The 22,957-nt window shown below is 39.4% G+C and overlaps 1 protein-coding gene across 1 annotated transcript in view; it reads right to left on the reverse strand.

Annotated features, from left to right (window-relative positions):
• The window catches only part of ADAMTS17 (ADAM metallopeptidase with thrombospondin type 1 motif 17), a 167,213-nt gene that overhangs the window by 95,155 nt on the left and 49,101 nt on the right, over nucleotides 1–22,957 (reverse strand). The window contains exon 7 of the mRNA XM_010717544.3: nucleotides 10,178–10,283. Within this exon, the coding sequence (XP_010715846.1) occupies nucleotides 10,178–10,283 (106 nt within the window). The remainder of the gene's footprint in view (nucleotides 1–10,177; nucleotides 10,284–22,957) is intronic.

Here is a 22,957-nt window from a genome sequence, read left to right on the forward strand (position 1 = left end):
CACACACACACTGTTCAGTCTGGTTTCAGAAAGGAGCACCATGAATGAAAAAGAACACAGCAGTGGATAGAGAAAGACTGCACATTTCTCTTTTTTTTTTTTTGGTAAGCAAAAGCTTCTGCACTCCATCTGCAGCTCCTTGTACGCAGAGAACACTCTGGTGCATCACAGCAGTAACATGCTGAAACATAACAGGCTGCTTGCTTTCAGCACTGCCAGGAAGTGGGTGAGAACAAAACCCCAGAAAATGTGACTTGCATTTCCTCAACAGATGACAAATAAATATAAAACGTAGGGTGTGAAAAAGACAAAACCCTGATACAGATGGGTGGGAGACTTGTTTGTATTCCATAGCGTACGAACAAGAGCTCAGTGAGAACAGCTGACAGGTTTGACCTTCAAGATGTTACCAACTTAAGAGGAATCTGCTGCATGTAATCACCTGAGCAAGCTTTCCTAAAACTTCTATGAAAACAGCGAAAGCCTCCAGTCAACTACATTAATTACTGAGAATAAAACCTGAACCAAGAGATGCAACATAAGACGCTCTTAAAAGAAAAATCTCCAGAGAAAGGAGAAACACTGAGCATATTTGTTAAATATGTGCAACACGAGTAACCACAGATGTCCCACACTACCCCACCAGGAAGCCACCCACTACTGAGCAATGGGGAAAAGGCAGCCTGAGGAACACACTGTTCTGTGGAATCAGGAATGCTGGCTGTCTTCCCCTGGGTTGGAGATGAATTCTGCATTCATGGAGGTGGGAATGGGGAGACGGCAAACATCAAAAGACAGAGGCATGAAGTAACTGCAATGTGCATAATTCTACCAGCACCAACTCTTCAAAAGTTGGTGAACCTAAGCCAGAGAAGCCAGAGGATACATGCTTCCAGGACAGTAGCAATCCTGTTCACAGGGAAAAGTTTTTTAGCCTTTCTTTTATTCTTTCTTTAGATGTAGGTCGCCAATCATTGTGGAGTTGCAGACCTAGTGCAAGAAACACATTCTATGAGATCTCACCCCAAGTCACCAACATGTCAGGTGAACGCAGGGGACGGTAAGAAAGCCATGTGTTTTCTTTTGCTTCCAGGAATGAAAAAAAGGAAATCTTTCTAGAAAAAAAAGTTGCACAGGGAACAAGTCTGCTCGTTCCAGTTATAACCCAACAATGGATCAGTTTGCAAGAGCCAAGACCCTTCTTTTGAAGGCACCTGACGATATTTTATTTTTCAGTTGTATCCTTGTCACAGCCATTCCCATCAACACGGGCAAGCTTCTACCCTTACCAGAAATTTTGTTTCTAATAATGCTCCCCTTATGCACAAGCTCTCTTAACTCTTGGGATTTTTCATGGTGGTGATTCTGGGGAAAAAAAAAAAAGCCATAATTATTGCATCATCTGGCCTTGACTGTTAAATGACTTAACAGTTCAGAACACTATGTTACTTGTCTCACTTGTTCCATCAGTGGGGAGACTTGATATCAAACAAGAACGCTGCAAATTATGGCTTGGTATCAAAGCCCTTTTGAAGTGATACGTTCAGAGCAATACTGAACTGGAATTCTTTGGGTAGTGGAGATGCTTGGTTGCAAACCTCAAGGAACATGAAACCGAGACTGCTTTCATATTGTAAAAGAACATCACATGAAGAAAGGTTAAAAAGGCAACTTGAAAAGAGATATTATTGCTCTGAATGACCTTGGCTTGAACGTGTTAATTTGAAAACAAATTACAGAAAAACATAAAACGCTTCTTACAGGAGTCTGTTCATCACATCCAGAGAAGGTGCACACAATAATGCATTTTACAAACTGGTAAGGTTTAAAATACTGTACAGTTTTCAGAATAAGTCTCCAAATGTGTACTGTAGCAATAAGGGAATAAAAAGAAAATATCAACAGACAGTAAGACATAAAATATATATACATATATATACAGTCGGTGGAGAAGATGACTTAAAAATTAACAGATGGGAGTTGATACTTCTGCACAAAGCAGAAGATAAGTAACTATTATAATACTCCTGTGGGAAAACCACGTTTTCCACATGCTTGTTCAGAGCTACTCAATGCAGGCAATCTGCATTTTTAGCCGAAGTCAAACAGCAATGATCACAGTGTCTCACAATGGATGCTAGACAAGAGTTCTGTCTTCTTGAGCTAATTCTACCACATGTCAAGCTGCAAGCAGTTCTAATTCAGATAAAAAATGTGTTAGGATGGAATTTACGCAATGAAAGGTGCTTTTGAGAGGAAGGAAGGAAACTGTGCTTTTTCCTCTTTTTTTGAAGTCTGAAGACTACCCAAAGCAGGAAACAAACTATTCATACAAAGCATTTCCTTATACTCCCTAGTTTTAATGTTTATAATTAAAATGAATATTAAAAAATATATATTGGAAGTTTGTCATTTTAGCAGTGATCTTCATAGTGATGCTGGTAAACAGCAAGCTGGCAGGAAGGGAGCCCGGCTGGCAGCAGGTGGAAAAGACAGGCAGGTTCTGGATTCTCATGGACAGGTGAGCACCAGCTGCCAGAGACTGGACATCAGAAATTTCTGAAATGTCAAACTGTCCCACACACAGATAACATCTGCCATGCAAAATAAGCATCGTGGTAGAATTTGGTGAAGGAAAGTAAATAAAAACACTCATTATTAAAAAGCTCAACATGCTAAGCTAATTAGAGCCGTGCGGAAGGAAACTTTTCAAACCAAGAAAATTCAGGGAGAACAAACCATTACACAGATCAGAGCAAACTTTTTTTCCTCTAATCTGTTCAACCCAAACAAGAACAAAAGCAAAAAATCTGAGAAAACTGCAGGGCTTCTTCTCCTTTAGAAAATGGGGTTCAAGCAATGATATACATGACAGAACTCCCTGTCGGCAATCAAAAGAGCCCAGCACCTTAGGAGGACTTTGAAATGGAAAGCAATCACTGGGAACAAAGGAATCCTGTTTATTTTGTTTGTCCAGTAACAACTTTGTGATGAATTTTAGTCTACAACACAACTGCAGTCAAAGAGGCAGCCAGTCTTGTTCCACTACAGTGCTGCCTTCCGCTGACATAATGGTAAAGGGAACCACATTTTTAGAAGCAACATCATTTCCATTGGCATTGCTGCTGCTGAGCTACGACAGAAGGCTTTTCCAATGACAGACTGGGATTTATCATCTTCCACAGAAATGCAGTCATTTTCACCTGGAACCTGTTGAACTCAGCAGGCCAGGCAGACAGCCTGGGTTACATGCTATTGGAACTCAGCTGCTAGTGGAAAAGTAAATACTTCAGCTAGATTGCTGCCTTGTTTAAGAACAAATGATTATTTGGTAAATGGAACTTGCAAACCTAATAATTCCTGTGTTTCTGTGCACTGTGGAGGTCATACAATGGGGGCTTGTACTCTTCCTGTGTTTTGGGTCACTGGGGCCACATGGCTGTTGCCAGCAAAGCCAGTAAAGTATGAAACCAGAATCCTAGTAGCAGGAAACATATAAAGGATTTGCCAAATCATTATAGCCCAGCTATTATACATGGCCTTGGCTTACTCAGCAGAATTACCCTTCAAAAAGAAAGACATAGCTGGCAAAGACACAAAGCTGTTGATAAAATGAAACTGTGTTGTCTGAGAGTTTCTAAATAACTGTTGTTTGCTTGTTCGGTGCAGTTTTATTAGGATAAGTAAAGCTGTACAAGATGCTCAAAAACAAAGAAATTAGTGGGTCTGTGACAGAACATTGCTTCACTACACAGACATCTTTCACAAAGCATAGAGTAAAACCATAGAAATCCTTGCCCAAAACCACACAAATGCTTGCCACAAGCATCCACACGGCAATTGGAGGTAGATGTTCCCATGCACAGTTCCAGTGTGGTTTACTCCAATACTATAAACAGACAATCAAACTCAGAAGATAACAAGACCAAGAAAATACACACGACAGAGGGAAGGTATCTCACCACTATGCTAGGATTATCAGGTTTATTAATTGCAGCTGCAAGTATCTTGCAGTTTTACACACAACTGAAATAAAACCAATCATATTATCCAGAGGCTAGCACACGATCAAACCTCACCATTTCTCATTCACAGTTGTATTTTTCTCTGTTTGATTTGCCCAGAATTTCCGTCTCCTTCAAATTCTACTCAGCTTCTACCAAATAACTTCACACCTTTAGCCCTGCACTAAAACTGATCATCCACGAGGATGCATGTATGATTCTGATCTCACTAAAACAACTTGCCCAGCCAAAGTTAACACAGCAGCAATATTCCACTTCTGGAATTCAATATGACAGAAGATATACAAACTAAGATAATTTATGGTAGGCACAGACACACGTTCTGTGGTTTCTGTGGTGCTCCACCTCGACCTCTTTCTCAACATCTCAAGTCAAGCCACCCATACCTGCAGAAGTTTCCACTGATTTCTTGTTATTTATTTACATGTGTTTAGATCTGTACCTGCCTTGGATCTCTGCTTCCTTGTGACAAACTCAGGATGCAGTTTTCAGAAAACTGTCATCAAGCTACTAATATTAAGCTTAGGTATACAATAACTTTCTTTCGGTCTCAGTGTGTTACTGAAGTGGAATAAGCATCCACTGACAATTTGGGTTGCATCTACTTATCTCTCAAAATCAGTGTGTTATGAAATAGTTATTTAGGCTTGATCATACTAATTCTGATGTATAAAGATACATTATGAATTAGACAGTGTTTCATTATGTCTGCTTGGAGCTGTGCAGAGAAGAGCAGTTTAACTGTGAAAATGTGCTTGTAATTATCTGTAGAAGAATGAAACCTGGGAGGAGGGGAATTAGGGAGCATGGGAACAGAGGGACATTCCACAACTGATTTACAACACAAATGGCAGAAAATAAAATTAGCAACTCCAGGGTGGGTACAGACTGCTGCCAGCATTTTTGGCCAGCCTCAGGGTATGTCTACACAGCAGTCAGTCTCTCCCAAGAATCCCAGGGCTGCAGTGTATGTACTGGAACAGCAATACTCAAGTGAGATTAAAATGGAGTGTGCTGGCACTAGCAGAATTTAGTTGAGACACTAACTGTCTGAAAGAAAGTGTGCAGCTACTCAGAATTCTCGGTGCAACAACACAGTTACTAGTACGTGAGCTTGTCAGAGTAAAGCTTGCATGGGATCAACTTCTGGTCCCCCATGGGATCCAACTGACCTTGATTTCTAACCCCTACAAGAGCAGACACGAGTTCCAGCACATTGTCTTCTGCAGCATGGTCAAAGCAGCCACAGTGACTTTTATAAAGGCACAGAAGAAATTGCATCACAGCTCCCACAAGACAGAATCCACACTCAAGCCACCAGCAATGCCATCAGAAGACATACACAGCCACAAGGGAGCCATCAAACAGCCACCATCCCTGAGCCATCAAGTAAATGGTACTAAGCTACAGAGCAATGAGATGAGCACCTCCTTGCTAGGTCTCTATGGTAGAACATACGTGGACAGGAGTGAGTAAGATATGCCTGTTGGCAGCTAGAGTCCTGGGCTACATGCTGAAGTACTATTCTGGAGGTCTTCAGCATCCATATGAAACTTTTCGATTCAAAAATGCATTATGATGAAATCTTTATGCATTGGAGGGAAGATGTTAATTTCCTGTTTGGTGCTTAGGAAGTATGCTTCTACACCTGCACCACGCTGACCTGGACTTGCCATTGCAAGTTGTCACAGGATTTTTTTCTGTACGTGTTTTGCATCAGCTGAAGACACGTTCAGCCTACAATATTTCATGTCCTGCCTTACAGCTGTTTCCATGACAGAATCTCCCTGCTGGTGCTGCACTGGAACAGCAAGATTTTTTAACAAGATTATTAGCATAAATATCAGGCTACAGAGGGAACATCCAGACACCATTCTTCCCTTACCTGCAACACCATTATTTTTTGAATAACCACAAAAGCCATGCTTAATTATGCAGCAAATAATTATGCACTTTAAAGTCACTTTAACCAAAATGCATCTATCGTTACTCACATCTACAGCAAACCATTGCTATGGTCAGAAACCTGATGGTTCAAAATTCTTCTCTTTGCCGATTCCAAATCCAGATCTCTTAGATTTGTGTACTAGAGGCATTTTTCTTTTTCTTTTTTGTTTAACCTTTGGACTCATTTTTGTCCTCATCTGTTTCAGCTTCAAGTCTGAGGCCGTGCAGTTTCAGCCTGCTGGCAACAGACTGCTTCTTGCTTATTGTTAGTTGATTTTGATTCACTTTCTTAAGGGCATCTGACACAGCATGGCTTCCAGCCATACCACCTCTGGCTGTGCTCTTACCATCTAGGCTGTGCCAGGTTCCTCTAGCTCATGAATGGGAATCTTCTCTCCCCACCCAAGTCTCCCTCCAGCCCACTACAGGAAAGCCAAGGCTGTTGAAATAAAAATAAAAAATAAAAAAAATCCAACAACAACAAAAAAAGCAAGGATGGCAACAAAGCTGGTATTGTCCTGAAAATCAACTGGCTACAGCCCACCCACTTCATTTAGGATAATAGATATAAGGATGAAGTCCAGTTTTTTGTTGGGGAAAAAACAAAACAAAACAAACTTATTTGCCTTCTTCTTTGAAGGATGTCTTGAAAATGGTAACAATGTCACTGCTGTAGGGCCAAAGAGAACCAGGGAGGTGAAAACAGCACTATTTTTCTAAGTGCCACAGTTGTTCAGGGTGGTCTTTGGGCTGTGAATCTCAGATTAACTTCATGGGGGATGAGAGAGGCACTATTCAGGATCTTCCTGGATGCAGTGGGCATTGGGCATTTTTAAATTCTTACTGATGTAGCTGCCCAACTAGTCTAAGGAAAGAGAAGAGTAAGAAAGTTTTCATCAAATTAAGCTGTTTTTAATTTGAAAACCTTGGAATTAAAGTTTTTAAAACTTCAGGGATCAGTATGATTACCATCTTTCCTTTTGTGTAGCTCAGAACACAGCAATAACTGGATAAAATCCAACTAATTGTGGTTACATTAAAGTGTGTTACTTTAAAAAAACATCTACTACTGACAATGCTGAATGAAGGAACAATGCTTGCTGAGGGTCCTGTCATATATGCTAAAAAGTCATGATTTGTAGCCTCGTCATATATTCAGAACTCTTTACCCTGTCTGCTGTGGTCTCATAACAGACAATTTCTCCTCCTAGGCTCTTTGTAAGGAGAACTGTATCTGATTACAAATGGATGCTCCTTTTGTGAACAAAATTCTCACTTCAGATTTAGGGACGTAAAAACAACAGGCAAAACTTATACCACTCATCCCAACATCAAGCACAGACTTCTACAGGGTAAGCCTGAAGATGAATTTTTATAGGACATATAAGCAACATCCTGACTGACCTATTTAATAATGTCTCCATGTTTTCAGTGCAGCTGTCTGTAACAGCGCTTTTGCAGAGTCCAAGTGACATTAGTGGTAGGTTAGGAACTTGATGTATCAATTAGTAATCTATTCACTTTTTCCAAAGTCTACATCAGAAACAATCTGTGAATGCCAAATTGAGCTTGTGATCTCCATGGACACTTGTTAGTCTTAGGGCAAAAAGTAATAAATCTCAGCTCTTCAACACTTCTAAAGAAGTCAGTCCTCAATAAATCTCACGATTATGGGTCTCCAAAACTTGTATTTTTGCCCACGTGGATGTAGATTTTGGTTGGATTATTTTTTTAATAAAATTTAAGAAAATTACATCTACTTTTCCTTGATTTTTCTTTTTAAAATTCAAGCTGATCTCAACTTCTCTGTCTCTGCAATGAGTTTCCTTACATCTCTCAATCACTTTAAACATTTCTACCACTTTGAAGGTAAAGTCAGCAAATGATCTTCATATTTGCACAAGACTTGCTGAAACAGGATTGCCCAGAGCACCCTGTAATGGTTCAAAACCAAGAGAAGAAGGAGAGGCCTGAAACTTAGTAAGATCAATGAAAAGATTGACTTCAAGGCTAGAAAGGCACCAGTAAATTGATCCATCTGAAATAACTAGCCAGGCCAATGGTAGATGACAGCATACAGGGCTGATTTTCATGCTCAGAGAGAGTGATGAGAGACGACAGCTTTTTTTTTTTTTCCTTTGACATAAATCATGATTTGATTATGCATGCACATGGATGGGCTTAATTAAGGGAAGAGTAGGAGAAGGACTCTCTAAGTCCCTCCAGCACCCTTTCTAATTTCTCCTGTTTGAGCCTGTGCTAGTCTCTTTTCTCTCAGTAAAGGGGCCCATGGTGCAGATCTGTTACAAAACGCAATCACTTCAGCCACTTGTCCCTCTTCACCTGCAACCTTTATTTAACCTTTCCATCTCCTCTCACAACAGCATCAATAACTCTGCTGAAGCCAAAGATTCTCTGCACAGGAGAGAACTCACTTGTCTAAATCCTCCAGCCCACATCATGCTCTGCTAACCTCTTTTTTTAGACATCTCATATGCACCACTTGAAATAGCTTTCTGTGATGGAGGAAAAAAAAGAAAAACAAAAGAGAAAGGCCTTACCACCAAGAGTGGTAACTCAGAAAAGAAAATAGAGTTTGCTACTCAGTGCACAGATGGAGAGTTGTATCCAAAAGCATTACATCCCTTATTTGTGTTGTGAATTTTTTGCAAGGCATTATTGGAAAACAGCTTGACAACTCTTCTGGGAAATTTGGCAAATGCTATGGCAGAGCAGCCTCAGCCTTTTACACAGCTGGATTTTCTGCAGCCCAAGTACTTTTTTTCCCCTCCTGCTCTTGGCCCATCCAAAGATGAGTGCTGAATTTCCCTTAACATTACCCACAGGTTAATTCATTATTAAGCTTAGGCTCAGTTTAACATCTTGGCACACTGTTCAAATAAAACCAAATCCTTCATTTCTGCTGAAACCACCTTTGGTTTGGCTCAGCTACCTTTGGTGTCACTGAATGGTGAACAGGCGATTCCTTTTCATCTTGTCAGTTCTGGTAGTAACATAGATATCCTCCATGCAACTCAGAAATACACTGCTGTAAAATAATTGTTTGTCATGCAGTGAGATTGATCAGGATCTGAACTTCATACATTGGCTGTGACTTAGCTGTCAATTATTTGTTTCTGCAGGAAAGGAAGATACAGTAGACACATTAATAGTATGTGTCCAGAAGGGTGCAGACAAAATTTCTGCATAGCTTCATACTAGACAAACAACAGCAGGATTTTTCTGCCTTCCATCCAGAGACACTAAAAAGGAGTATTTGAAAATGCCATAGGCACAGCCCTTACTCTGTGTAAATTTGTTCCTGGTCTAATTCTATACATTAATTACACAGTCTAACTGTGACACAGTGCAACCACACTGATGTCGATGGAAAGGGAAAAAAGTTCGTAAGCATTATGAGTAAGTGCACATTACATTCAGCTTGGAAAGCAGTGAATGTGAATGGTGACCTTTGGGTTAACTCATTAACTGCACTAAGACTATGTAGTAAATGACTCTTCCAGTCAGTTTGTTTTATTCTGTCCATGGAATATTTACAGGCAGCTTTAAGGTCTTCAAAGGCACTTGCAGAAAGTACTTGGTAATCTCATGGGAATTATCATATCCTTTGCTTTTTTTTTTCTCCCTCCAGTGAAAGTGTGCTGGTCAGCTGTAATTGAGCTGATAAATCAAGTTATACAATTTATTTCTGTTGATCAAATAATAATGCCTAACAGTATTTCCAAAAAATGCTGATGTTTACAATTCAGTATCTGCACATTATTTCACTTGCAGAGGTCAAACTGTTACCAAAGTATTATTGAAACTCTTGTCAGATACCTGAACTTCAAAGAAAATTTTGCAGCTTCAAAGATGATAAGACTGATGTTGTTTTCCTGGACCTACTCTAGAGCATAATTTGCAGAATTTGTCTCTAACCATTACCATCAATCATTTAAGGGAAAGAGGCCTCTTCAAGCTATTAAAAATCATACTGTAGAGTGGAGAACAGGGGAATATCTAACAGGAAGTTTTATGTGTGCCAAAGAAGTACTTACACAAGTCTTCTAAAATTAAGTATCAATCTACCAGATTTATAAAATCATAATGAGCATGTCACACAAGAAACTTCATTTGTAAGCTTTTAAATGAAAGTAGCTTACAGTGGCATCGGTAAAGAAAGAAACTGAAATACAAATTCTTACTTGTGCCCAAGTTCATGTGCAATTGTAAATGCTAGATTGAGACCATTGTCTTCAGCAAGAACACACTTTCTCTTGGCACTGCAGACACCTCCCAGGTAAGCAATTCCTGCAACAGAAACAGAGAAAACATACCCATCAGAGTTGGTGAAACAACTCATGCACTGAAAACACACAGCAGTAATTCAGCAAAAATGATTAAAATATGTACTCAACATGGAAAGATATTAAGTAGCTTTCTCACAAAATCACCTACTTCGTCCATTGTCTTAGTGAGCAGTTGGTTCAGTGTTTTATTAGATGTAACAACAAGTTAAGCACAGTCACTCTCATTAGAAAATATTTCACTGCCCATGCAGACTCAAAAATTCACTGCAGCTTATCTATAAATGTCTGCTACTACCATGTTAGAATACAAATACAGTCTTAACAACTAATTGAATGGAATTGCCCTGATTTTCAGACTAATATTGATGAGAAGGAATAAAATCGTACAAGTTGAGACTCCTGAAAAGATGTTACAATTTCCCTTATTTTCATACCCACACAAAATAAGAGCGGCAAACTCAGAGAAACTAGCAAACTCCTGATGATGAGTCAGAAAGTCAACATAGGCTGCAGAAGTCTTCCATGACTTAGAGAAATTCATCCTGCAGACAGCTGTGCAGTATTCTCTGGGCCTGTTCGTGTGGGCACCAGAAGCACTTGTAGGTTCAAGTCAAAAAGGAATTTAGAAGTGACAGTAAGAGACTTCTGGTGTGGAAAAGCAATAATTTCCATATGACTTTCCTGCATCCAGACAATTCCCTGCAGCAACCATCACTGTACTTCTTGGAAATGTAGTAATTGCATCACAGGTAATTTGTTGATGAGATCTTGTTTCATCTGCCACCTAAAAACCAGAGTTAAGTCACAGGGAGTTTTGTGTAAGGATCAGAGACAGAGAAGAAGCATCCTTAGACTCCTGTACCTCAACTGGTAAATGGCCACACTTCAAAAGGCACACAAACACATCACGTATACGTACAAAACAACATTTCTAACTGGCATGCAGTAGCCATGTGCTGAGTTCATTCTGCTACCTCACATCTTTCTGCCACATTGCAGAAAGGGAAGTATGAAGACCTTTCACAAATGCCGTTTTTCAAAGGAAATCTATTTGCTTATATTAAAGAGAAAACAAGATGCATTTCCTGTTCTTACAGTGGGGTAGATAGGACTTATCTGCCTTTAGTGCAATATAGACATGAGCTCATTTCTTTTTTCTCTTAGAGCTGACAAAGTTGTATTTATCAAGGTGCAAATGGTTTAAAACTTTATGTCTGGAAGAACTCCAGTTCTGTTTTTATGAGTTTTAACAACAATATGGACAGGGATATTTATTGCTAGGGGAATTCTGGACAGAAAGAAGAGATGGGCAATAGCCTTTTAGTTCAGCATTAGCAGTAAAGAGTGAAGGCAGCACAAAAATAGGCATTAATGTTTGCTTATATTAGAACTGATAACTGTGGAAGGCCACATTCATACAAGATGCAAAAAATAACATCAAGCTTTAATTTCTTAACGACAGAAGGCTGGACTTGCTCTCACATTAGTTCTAAGGATGTCAGGGAATCACTCAGGAAGTAATATGTTACCTTGTAAAAGAAATTGCAACCTCACTCCCAACACCTGATGAACCAATGAACTGGTCACAGAATGTCAGCTGTTGGTGCCTGAAGTGCATCTTGAGCTATGAACATACCTCCTCTTTCTTTTAAAGATCACAAAACATTCATAGTTTATTCTGAAAGGGAAGTAGATATTTCTCCTGATTTTTATCTGCTAGTCCCAACCACAGCAGGATTCTGACTGAAAGTGCTGTTTCTCTTACTAATCCTGATTATATCATCATCTTCCATTTAACCACTGCCAATATGTCACTCAATTGTATTTAACCATGCATGAATATAAGTGAGGAGTAACAAAGCAATATTGCACATCAAGCTCAGTGGTCAGTCAGACAAGCCAATTTAATTCGAAATGATTCATGCTTTCTTTCTGATAAACTTCAAAATCAGACATATTCCATGTTTGATGGCACTTGGAAATGAAAGGCAGTAATGTTTCCACGCTTGAGATACGCAGTGTAGCAAATTAAGAGTACAGGCAATATATTAAAAATGGTTAAATATAAATTAAAATTTCAAATACGCCACAAAGGCTTCAAGCAATGATTCTTTTCAAGTCTCTGTTTAGCTGTTCTAATCCCCACTGAAACTGACTGGCAGAAATACTGTGTCGTGCTAAAAATCTCATTGCTCAGTGGTGGAAAAGTAACTTGGACTTGTACATTCATCAGTGGCTGAAAAAGAAGTAAACTGTGACTCACATACTCATAACCCCCTCATTTTTATTAGCTGGTTTCAGTGTTCTGAGCAGCCAATTTCTAATATCTGCAATGAACAATTTCAAAATCTAGACATCTAAATTTAGCTTATTATAACCAATATTAAAGATATTTGTTGCAGCAAAGCCTAGTGGTCAGACAACATAGGAACAGAAATGTGCTGGGGTAAGAAACTTCTAGAATGGCAGATGGCAGAAAACTTTGCTGAAGCTGATCTCAGTAGGAAATCCAGCTTCTAAACTGAGAGCTTATTAATAAGAGTAATGCTGTCACAAGCTGGCTATAACAAGTTGTTACAGCATTATGCTTGCCTCAAACTTTTTGAAATACATATTTTGTTTCAAAGTAATTCCAAGAATTATACATTTTTTTAACTAATATTTTACCATAAATGCTTTCATTAGAACACAAACAAGCACTCTACTCACCTGCAAACATAACACAGTTCTCTAGTAAATACATTCAAACCACTAAGATCAATGAAATGGTTTTGTGACCCAGTACAGTGATCTATATAACTGATATGCAGAGAAGAACACACCTTTACATGGTAATGATAGTAGTCAAATGCCTGAGTAGATGCATTGATATGATTTATTTTCTTCATTGGAATGAATGGAAATTCAATAACTTTCACGTATTCAGATATGCTCATGAAAATCCTGACATGTTGCTATCTACCTACCTAAGAGAAACTTCTTCTCACTTTATGATTTCTTCTGGACCTGCCTACGAAGACAAGGTAGACTTAAGAAAAAATTAAAAAAAAAAACAAAAAAAGAAAAAAAGAAAAAAAGGAAGAAAGTTGAACTGATTTATTTATTAAACTTACAGTGTGTTCATGCAAATATATAAACAGTGGCTCTCCTTGGGACCATATCTTTCCAAATACACCACTGACTGGCAGCAATTATCAAAAATCTATTTTTAATATTAAAAGAGGTCAAGCAGGTGCATCAGTGGGAGAGGAAAGGAAAGCCAGTTACTATTTTTACTTTTACTAAGTGTGAGGGTTTTTTCCTGTCTCCCATGAGAAATTGCATAATTACTGTCCATAACTTCTGTACTTCAGTTTGAACATTCAAAGCTATCTGCACTTCTACAGCAAACCTTAGGACACAGACAACTGTGTAAACTCAGATTTATCCAAGAAGTTGTCATGTATAAACAGTTTGCAGCTGTTGGCCCTTCTGCCAGCTAATAAGCCCTCTGCTAGTACTATCTCTAGGGGGAATGATTACATATATCCTACCAGCTCAGCTAGGCATTAGTATATTACATACTTGCCACAGTGATAGCCAAAGCTTGAAGAAGACAAGTTCTGAAGCATGGCTTCACATTTCATCCTATTCAAAACACCTGGGACTTCCTTTAGACATCTGTGGAATATTCACTCAGCAAGTGGCTTATCCAGGTACTCCAGCTTTCAACCCTCTAATGTCTTGTTTTCATTGCACTTCTAATACGTTAATCTTTTCTTTTGCCAGCCACCTCTGGATATAGAACTTTTACTTGATTAAAACTTGGCTAGCTTTCCTCTTCTCAATATATTTGCTGTTGGGAAGAGAGCCAAACTTGAAGTCCTGAAGTCTGCTTGGCACAGATGAAGACTCGCTGTATATCCATATGCACAGAGCAAAACCCCATTCCCCACCATTACAAATCTGATGTTGAACTGATGTTTTTCTCATCTTCTCACAACTCTCCTCTTTGTGCATCTCACACACTGCCATCACTTACACTCCCATAGCCTTTCTGAACATCCTACAGGAGTAAAATCAGAAAATCCTACAAATCATTCACACTGCCTTTCCGTTCTATTGCAATAATACGTCTGACAGAGGAGTACTGCTTGTATTTTCACATCAAGTCAGTCACCAAAGGAATCTTTCAGTGCTTGCAACATTTAAAAATGAAAAACACTTTCTATGATGCCTACCTATGAAAAAAAACAACAGAGGAAGAACCTATTAAGCTCCCTCCAACACATTATCTGTTCTACAGCTGAATAAACAGAGGTCCTAAGAAGGCAGAGGTATCCAAGTGAAAAACAACAGTATCTATAGAAGGAGCCTCTCCAGCTTGTACTCCAGATTCTAAGATTATTACCATTGCTGTCCTACAGAGCCTCCAGCTCCAAGTTTGGTTTTCAGGTATCATCCAGAAGAAGCTAACAGCGTGAGATGTTCCTTCATTTTATGTGCTAATTCAAGGCCGGATATGCAATTTTAGTGGCACAGACTAATTTGGCGTAGTGCTTGATAGCCATCTGGATGCCAATTTCTGTTAATCCTGCAGTAAAAGCATGGTTTCCATTAAAGTTTAACATTAATGTATGGAAACTGTTTTGCTTTGCAATATTTCTCATTGTCACTGCATTTAATGAAAACCACACTGGAAGCAATGCAGTCACTGCCAATCACCAGTAAAGGAATTACAAAATCCAAAGCACAGGAGGCAGCTACAGTCAGGTAGGAAAACAAGGTAACAACCAACGTTATTAAGCATTTTTAGAGAAGAGTTTCTGCTGCCAAGGACCATGCAATATAACTTATCCCTAGGCACTGCTAGAAATCAACTACAGCTTCAACAGCTTCAGAGGCCTCTCTATAAGGATGCCTCCAGCCTTAGAGAGAACTGAAAACATAAAATAAGCTGAATCTCGGCGTGTCAGAGAAAGAAGTCTGTACTGACAGCTTCAAACAACTTGCTGCAAATTCATCACCACAAAAGCCTCTTCTTATTTTGGGGAAACCACCTTAACTTGAATTTCAGCACAACCTCTATAAAACTCTGCCTCTTGCCTCCAAACCAGCATGATCTGCAGAGATGTAGCACGCTTTCTCAGAACACAAAGTACTCTGTGGCTAAAAAACTTCCCTATGAGACTGACTGATGTCATGTAGTGAGCCAATAAAATCTTTTCCTGGTAACTCTGAAGACACTGTCACTTTCAGTATACACAACTGCTGTTGCAAACCCAAAAGCCAAGTAAGGAAAATAAATAGCTAAACAACATATAGTTACTTTCTGAATACTTTGATTTTCAATACACACACCCTGAAAGACTAACAAATACAATCTCTCCCTTATATTTATAATGCAAGCTGTGGGTATAATTCAGATGGTTCTACAGTTGGTAATATACTCCTCAGAACAGAAGGTCCCAGTAGTACAAATGAATGAAGTGCACATTAGCTTTCACAGTGGATACTTTTTGGATAATGGGAATCTTTACCAAACTTACTGTGATGGCACCCATTGTTTTACCAGCCCCTGGGTTGCATTTCAATTGACCAGGACTAACTGTAAGAGCCAGATTCAACCACACACTTTAGTTTTCTTGTGATGGCTACCTGTAGATATACCCAAATGTAAGTCACGGCACTTCTGAAGCCCAGCACAGCTTCCCAGGGGGCACTTTTAGTGTGGGCTGAACTCCTTGCAGGAATGTGCTCCACCTATTTTCAAACAGATAAGCTCACATCTAGTTGGGGTTTGTCTACATGCTCTTTCTGTAACTTGTACCATACCACAACTTCTGACAACAAAGCCTTGGTGCAGGTAAACATCTTAATGTCAGTAGATCTCCAAAGGCGGCAAATAATTAGTGCTGAAAGAAGCACTTCTGCTATCATCTGTTCCTCCTTGTTTAATTACCCTGCAGGACAGCAATTAATGGAACAGGAGCAATCTCTTCTCCAGCATGGCCAACTTTCAACTTTAGCTTTCAATGTTTCTGCAGGGCTTTTGTGTTTCCCAGGAACCCTCTTGTGGCTTCCTAAGTACAAAGGATGAGTCATTTATCTGCTCCTTTACTGATTAGCCCACACACAGACACTCCCCACGATGTCAAGAGCCTTATTCTAATGCCACTGGCATTGAATTTACACTGTGCTAATTCACTGATTTCAGTAGTCTCTTCAAGGGGCTGCCCCTGCAGAAACCCTAGAGATCAGCCTTCTTACGATTTCAGGAATAAATGTCCTCCCCTAAGTCCACAACATGCGACTCAAAAGCGTATTCTGAACTCAGGAAATGGCTCTACTTACTTAAGCACACAGTTTACACCTAGAAGTCAGTTCAGTAAGCCTGGATCTGTTTTCCTACACGTCTTCGGCCTTTCAACTTTTAACCATACCAGTAGTATATTGTGCATATTCTTTCTCACAGACTCCTGCATCGCAAATATCCTCCTTTCAGATTGAAGGAAAAGATTGAGTAAAAATGCTAGAAGGCTCCTTCAGGAGCGTGGCAGAAAAACCTAACCTCTGACACTGCTAGTAGCACGTTGGTTCAGATACCAAACTAAATGAGGTGGAGAGCTGACACAGTCTAACATCTTTTTGGCCTACAGGAGGCCCTAACAAAAGCTACAAAAACAGACCAGACAATCAATGCTTCATTGTGCCAGTAAAGACCAGATAACCTTCAGAACCTCCCTCCCCCTGCAAGTTTGGCATGGGCATCTTTGAAAACAACGTTCCCTTCCAATGGCTTGGTTCCATCAATGGTTTGTGATTACAAATGTAAACATTCACCTTAATGACTGCAGCTGAAAAGAGGTACACTGTTCACAGGAATGCAAGGAAAGCTGGAAATAAGCATAGTGGTTAGTCTCATAGAACAGATATCCATCATGAGGTATAAAGGTACCACTGATCTTGTCTTGGAGCAAGGGAATGCATGACACAACCATTTGAATTTATTCCTAGTACTAATTTTTCTGCTTTTCACAATAAAATACTAGGATCTAAGACTTCAGCAAGGAAGATAAAAAGAAAGATCCTTTTTTATTTGCCATCTGCTCTTCGTTCAGCTTGACATCTTATAACCCATTAACATTACTCCTCTCTTTCAACAAACCACTGCTTCCTCAGATGACAGCAGATTAATAAATCCTCTTCATCCAACCTGACAAGAGGAGTTACTTTATTAACTGGAGTATCGGAAGCAGGGTATCATCTATGTGTTTACTCTACTTTGATATGCTAACCGCCACATTCCAAAGAGCTTCTCCCACACACTCCCCAGTGACTGGAGCCCAGGCTGTTGATGAATGCAAATCTCTAGCAGGCAAAATACACTGGTTTTTTTTTTTTGCACTCCTGTTTCTATAATTTAATATAAGGTTGTGGATATTTTGCCCAAATCGAACGACCATTCCCAAAAGCAGATTCTCAAACCCAGGCAACTAATTCACCATCTGTTCATAGGCATCATTACACTGTGCTGAAAGCCTGCATGTTCATGCACACATGTGGAAATACATAGGCTTAATTATCCAAAGTAAGATAAATTACAACAGCTGTACTCCTGTTAAGAGAAAAGGCAAGAGAGGAGTTAGCCAGGTGGATCTGAAAGGACTCTAGATGGGGAGGAATTGATGGACTGGATGAGTCAACAAAGAGTGCTGGAAAACATACAGAGCCTAGCATAATTCTAACTGAGCGAACAAGACAGACAGATTAAGAAAAGAAAGGAGATGATGACAAATGTAGCAAATAGAGATAACAATTTTCTAGAAGTCTTCAAGAAACATGACTTTGATCTCACAAGCAACACTGAACTACTTTTGTGGGAGGCTGGGGTCAAGGAGGACAAGAGATAAGATCAAAAGGGAAGATAAGCTCTCAGAACTTTTGTGGATGCTTAAATGTTGGAGGGAAATGGATCTACAGTCCCAGGTCAGATGTATCCGGCATAAGAGCTGCCTTGAGAAAAGGTAGGAGCCAGTCTGCAAGAAGGCTGAGAAGGACATGGAAATAAGGGAGGGAGGCCTCTGCCTTTGCATGTGAAAAGAAGTGACATTTAAAATAAGGAAAGATAATTGAACTGATAAGAAAGCAAGCAACGGATATCAGTGGAATAAGCTGCATCTTTCAAGAAATAAATAAGTAACTGAAAGGAAAAAAAACAAACAACATTTGCCATCAGAAAGCAAAGTGCTTAAGGGAGACCGTAGTGCATGATCATCACTCTGCCACACATATACCAGTATCAGCTTATTAATATCCATCCTGTCTCACAGGGAACTTCTCATCTGAAGGTAATGATCTTATAAGAAATTAAAAAAGAATCCTGGCATTACCTGTAGTAGCTGCAACTTTGCAAACTGCATAGTTTCAAAATCCTACACTGGTTGTTTTCACAATGCTTTTCCAGTTCCGTGACTTCTAGTTTTGAATCTGACAGTTCATTCCTACAACTCATCTGAGCCATCTGCTTCAACAAAGGGCCTGAATTTAGACAGAATGAAGGGGAATGGAAAAAAAAGATCAAGTCAGAGCTTTTATTGAGACTGCAAAACAGAGAGGAACATGGAATCCAGCAGCAGGGATCCTGGAGTCTTCAAATACCACAGCATCTCCTTTCCAGAATGAAGAGACAAGGTCAGACTTGGAAATATATCAGAAAAAATATTTGGAGTCTCTGTACCAAACAGCATCTGATTTAAGAGCTAATAGTCAGGATCCAGCATTCAGTTCCAGTTGTTCTTTCTCATAATTGCAAACAATAAGAAACTCATGATTCTATTCAAATAAATTAAAATATACTTTTAAAAGTTTCAAAAGCTTTCCTGAGCCACACAACTTTGCCATCTTGCCATCATGTTGGTCAGAAGGTGGATTAATCAGCAAGGATGAGTCCTGCAATCTCTTAAACAACATTCAGCAATGTGTGACAAGCGCTGTTTCCATGTCTGGAGAGTTTCAGCGCAGTCTGCTGAACCAGGCAATTTTGAAGATGGCTGAACACCTGTGTTGCTGATGAATGGCATTCTTCCACAGCTCTCAATTAAATTCTTTCCATGTTCTTAAAGAATGACTAAGCAATTGTTGCTCTCGAAAAGTGAATGAATCTATACTTTCGAAACATGTTAACATTTAAAGTGTATTTTATTTTTAGGCACCGTATGCGTGTCAAGCTGTTCTCTTGGCAAAATAAGAGCAGCTCAGGCGACTAGCAGAGCCAGCCAGCAGAATGGGATGATTCACAGTAATCAAACTTTGAACAGATGCTTTTCCAAATTGCTTCTGTGATACTTCTCAATTACAGCTCCTACATCCTGACTTACAGAGTTATCTAAGCTCTTGGCTTCTTTGTCAAACTGCCAGCCAACACATGCACTGATAAGCTTATTTAAGACAGAAGGGCTGAACGAAGAACTGTTAATTCTTTGCCGAGTGCTGATTTAACCTCATAGCCTGCTTGATCTGAGAAACCTGCAAAATCCAGAGTTTGTGTCTGATAATGTTAATAGGGTTGAATTACTCTGTTGAAGTGAGAACTTAGGCTGAAAAACCTGTACCACACTAAAGATTGAAGCTTGTCTTTAATTCCTCAGCATTGTTACCTCTGCTGCCAGTACTAGGCAGTGAACACAATCCTTCCACCATTGGGCAGGCAGAGGAGACTAAGTGACTGCCATTGCTCTGCTTCTCTCCTCACACAGCACCATGGTCAGCCTGCCTGTTCTGCCAGTGCAAGATAGCATGGAGCAAGGACAGGTGACAAAACAAAGAAAGAAAAAAGCTCTCACTGCAAAATTAATGACTTGATTTTTCACACATTTGCTCTGGGCCTTTCTGATGTACATGTAGGCGATGTGATCTTCCCTTCAGTGGCAGCACTACAGGAAGGAGGCTTTCTCCTCTATTCACTTTCTTCTCTTTCAGAAATCTCCAAATATCCTAATATTTTTGAGACGTCTTCAAATTTGGATCAAGTTGGACCATGGATTAAAAACTTACGTTGTAAAGACAGACAGGAGTACAGACAGACACAAGTACAAAGTACACACACTCCATACAATTCATCAGTTTAAATGACTCAATCTAAAGTGCCATCCTCTGGACTCCCCAAAAGAGCTGCCCACTCTTACTTCTACTCCATAGGAAGGGAACACTCGCATGGTATTTCACGCAGCCATAAAACATCACAATGCCAGAAGTAGCGGCTAATTTCAGAGGTAATGTGAAGATATTTTTAGTATGTCCTGCATCTAGTTTCTCTAGTACCTCTCTCTAAATTACTCGAAAAGAAAATGAAGTCTTTAAAAGAACTTAGTAGCACAAGTTAGAGAAAATTTTCAGCAAGATCAGGATGAACTTTTCATACACTCAATAAGAGGAAGTCTCTCATGTTCAAACTTATGCTTCTTCTGAAAGAAAACATGAATCTGGATGAATATTGCTGAGCAAATTGCAAGGATTGATAGCAGCCAGAAGAGTCCCTGGGGCCTCTCAGATACTAGTAGTCTCAGTCTTGAGGCCTTTATACTCTGAAGTTTATAGACTGAGTTCAGAGGGAAGGAGGACAGCAATTGCAGGCAGAACTGAAGAAGCTTACTGATGCTGTATCCTGCAGAGGGCCAGTGAGACATTCCCATATCTACATGTACTATTCCCATATCTACATGTACTATTGCTCTAGGTTTTTATGTTAAACTACTGACAAGGGGAGCACTGTCCCTTGTCATATCCCTCTAAATAAAACACCTCTGGGAAGTGCAGAAGCTTCTATATACTTCTCTGCTATATGGTGACATTTCCACTCCTGAATCAAACTGATGTATTCCTGATTGAAACCATGTGCTGAATCTGCACCACAGTGGATGGGGCAGTGGGTTTTCAGCTGTCAAGCCCCATTCAGTAAGTGGCTCACGGAGAGAATTTAGGATGGTAACAGCTGTGCTTTCCAGCCAAGCAGATAGTGCATCTTTGTACAAGCTTGCTTTGGTGTCCAGTGGCAGTGAACTGTCAGCTGCCATGTAATGAGATTAATTTCCCAACAAAGACATCAAATTAATGACAGCATAAATAGTTACATAGCATTCACAGAAAAAAACAACATGCTGAACATGTATTACTTCCAATCTAATTGTACCAGCTATCATAATCACCATAAACTTGATTAAAATCCTACTGAAATCAATAGGATTATTGCCACTGGCTGTGGAGAATGAGCATTAAGCCATTTCCTGGCTTTTTACTTAGCTCCCATCCTCAGAAGGTTGACTTTTGTTTCTTTTTTTGTTTGTTTTTTTAATTCACTGTAAAAACAGAAAGCCTTTTACTTCACCTTTTAGACCATGCTATGGTTCAGAGACACCAGTGCATGACTGAGTATTCTGCATCTCTGTAAACACATCAGTTCATTGAACAAATAAGGGCTACACCTTTCCTATGTTTGGACATGCATCAAACAGCAAAGATAAAGATAAAAATAGAAAAGAAAAATTTTGTTGATATATTCAATCAAAAAAAAATCATCATTGACAAAATCTCCTGTCTGAACAGCAGCTCCGAAGACATGAGGCAATGCAAAAACCAACTATTGTGTACTCTTGGTTGGGAAGAATTCTTATTAAGGACAAAGACTAATGCAATTTTTTTTTTCTGGGTAATACAACTTTCATCAAATGTCTGAACTAAATAAACATAAAAAGAGCCAATTCTTATAATCAAGGCAAGCGTTCAGTTCAGGTCACAGAAGTTTACGGTTCAGCTGGTAAAGGTCTCTCAAGATAAACGACAGGAAAAAATATCTAGAAGAGCAGATAAACTCTGACCAGCACTGCTTTGTTGAAATCCAAGGCAGAAGACAATTCTGAGAGGTGAATGAAGGGATTACAAGGTGGCAGCAGTATTTCCACAGAAGTGATCAAGAGTTACATGGCAGGACAGGCATAATCAGGAGTTAATCATCCATACTTGAAACCGGACATGACCAAGGCAAAGACAACACCTTGTCTCTGACGTTCTCTCTGGCATAACCAGAGAAGATGACAAATGTAGGCATACAAGAATTGGAAGATTGGAAATCTTCTTAAACAGAGATATAAAACAAATTCTAAAATAAATTCTATTTTCAATTTTTCCTTTTCTGTCATCTCAAGTATTATGAAGACTGATTAGATTGTTGGATTCATTTTAGAGCAACAGTGTAATATTCCAATAAATAAAAACATCCACACAGTGTTTCCTCACTTACTGGCCACTGTTCACTTATGAAGAGCTGCAGTGTTTACTCTGTTTGTCTACTACAGAGCAAATATTGCTGCACATGCTAGAGCTTGATGGATGACATAAGTAAAACCAACAAGCAGATGCTCAGCAGAACATTAACGTGTACCCAGCAGTCTAATTATGGCCAGACAGAGCCTCAATGCAAACAGATCAGTCAAAATGGCTACACAAAAATGTATGACACAACTACACAAAGCCAACAAATATTTTCAACCTGCTGACTGCTCATGACCACTAACTAAAATAGAAATGCAAGGCTAATTCCAAGTTAAGCAAACACAGAAATCCTTAGCATTCTACAAATCATGCTGAAAGAACGCAGGAGGAGAAACATATTTGATGGGTTGGATCTAGCTTTTTTTT

The sequence above is a fragment of the Meleagris gallopavo genome, chromosome 12, assembly GCF_000146605.3.
Source record: "Meleagris gallopavo isolate NT-WF06-2002-E0010 breed Aviagen turkey brand Nicholas breeding stock chromosome 12, Turkey_5.1, whole genome shotgun sequence".
Classification (NCBI taxonomy): domain Eukaryota; kingdom Metazoa; phylum Chordata; class Aves; order Galliformes; family Phasianidae; genus Meleagris; species Meleagris gallopavo.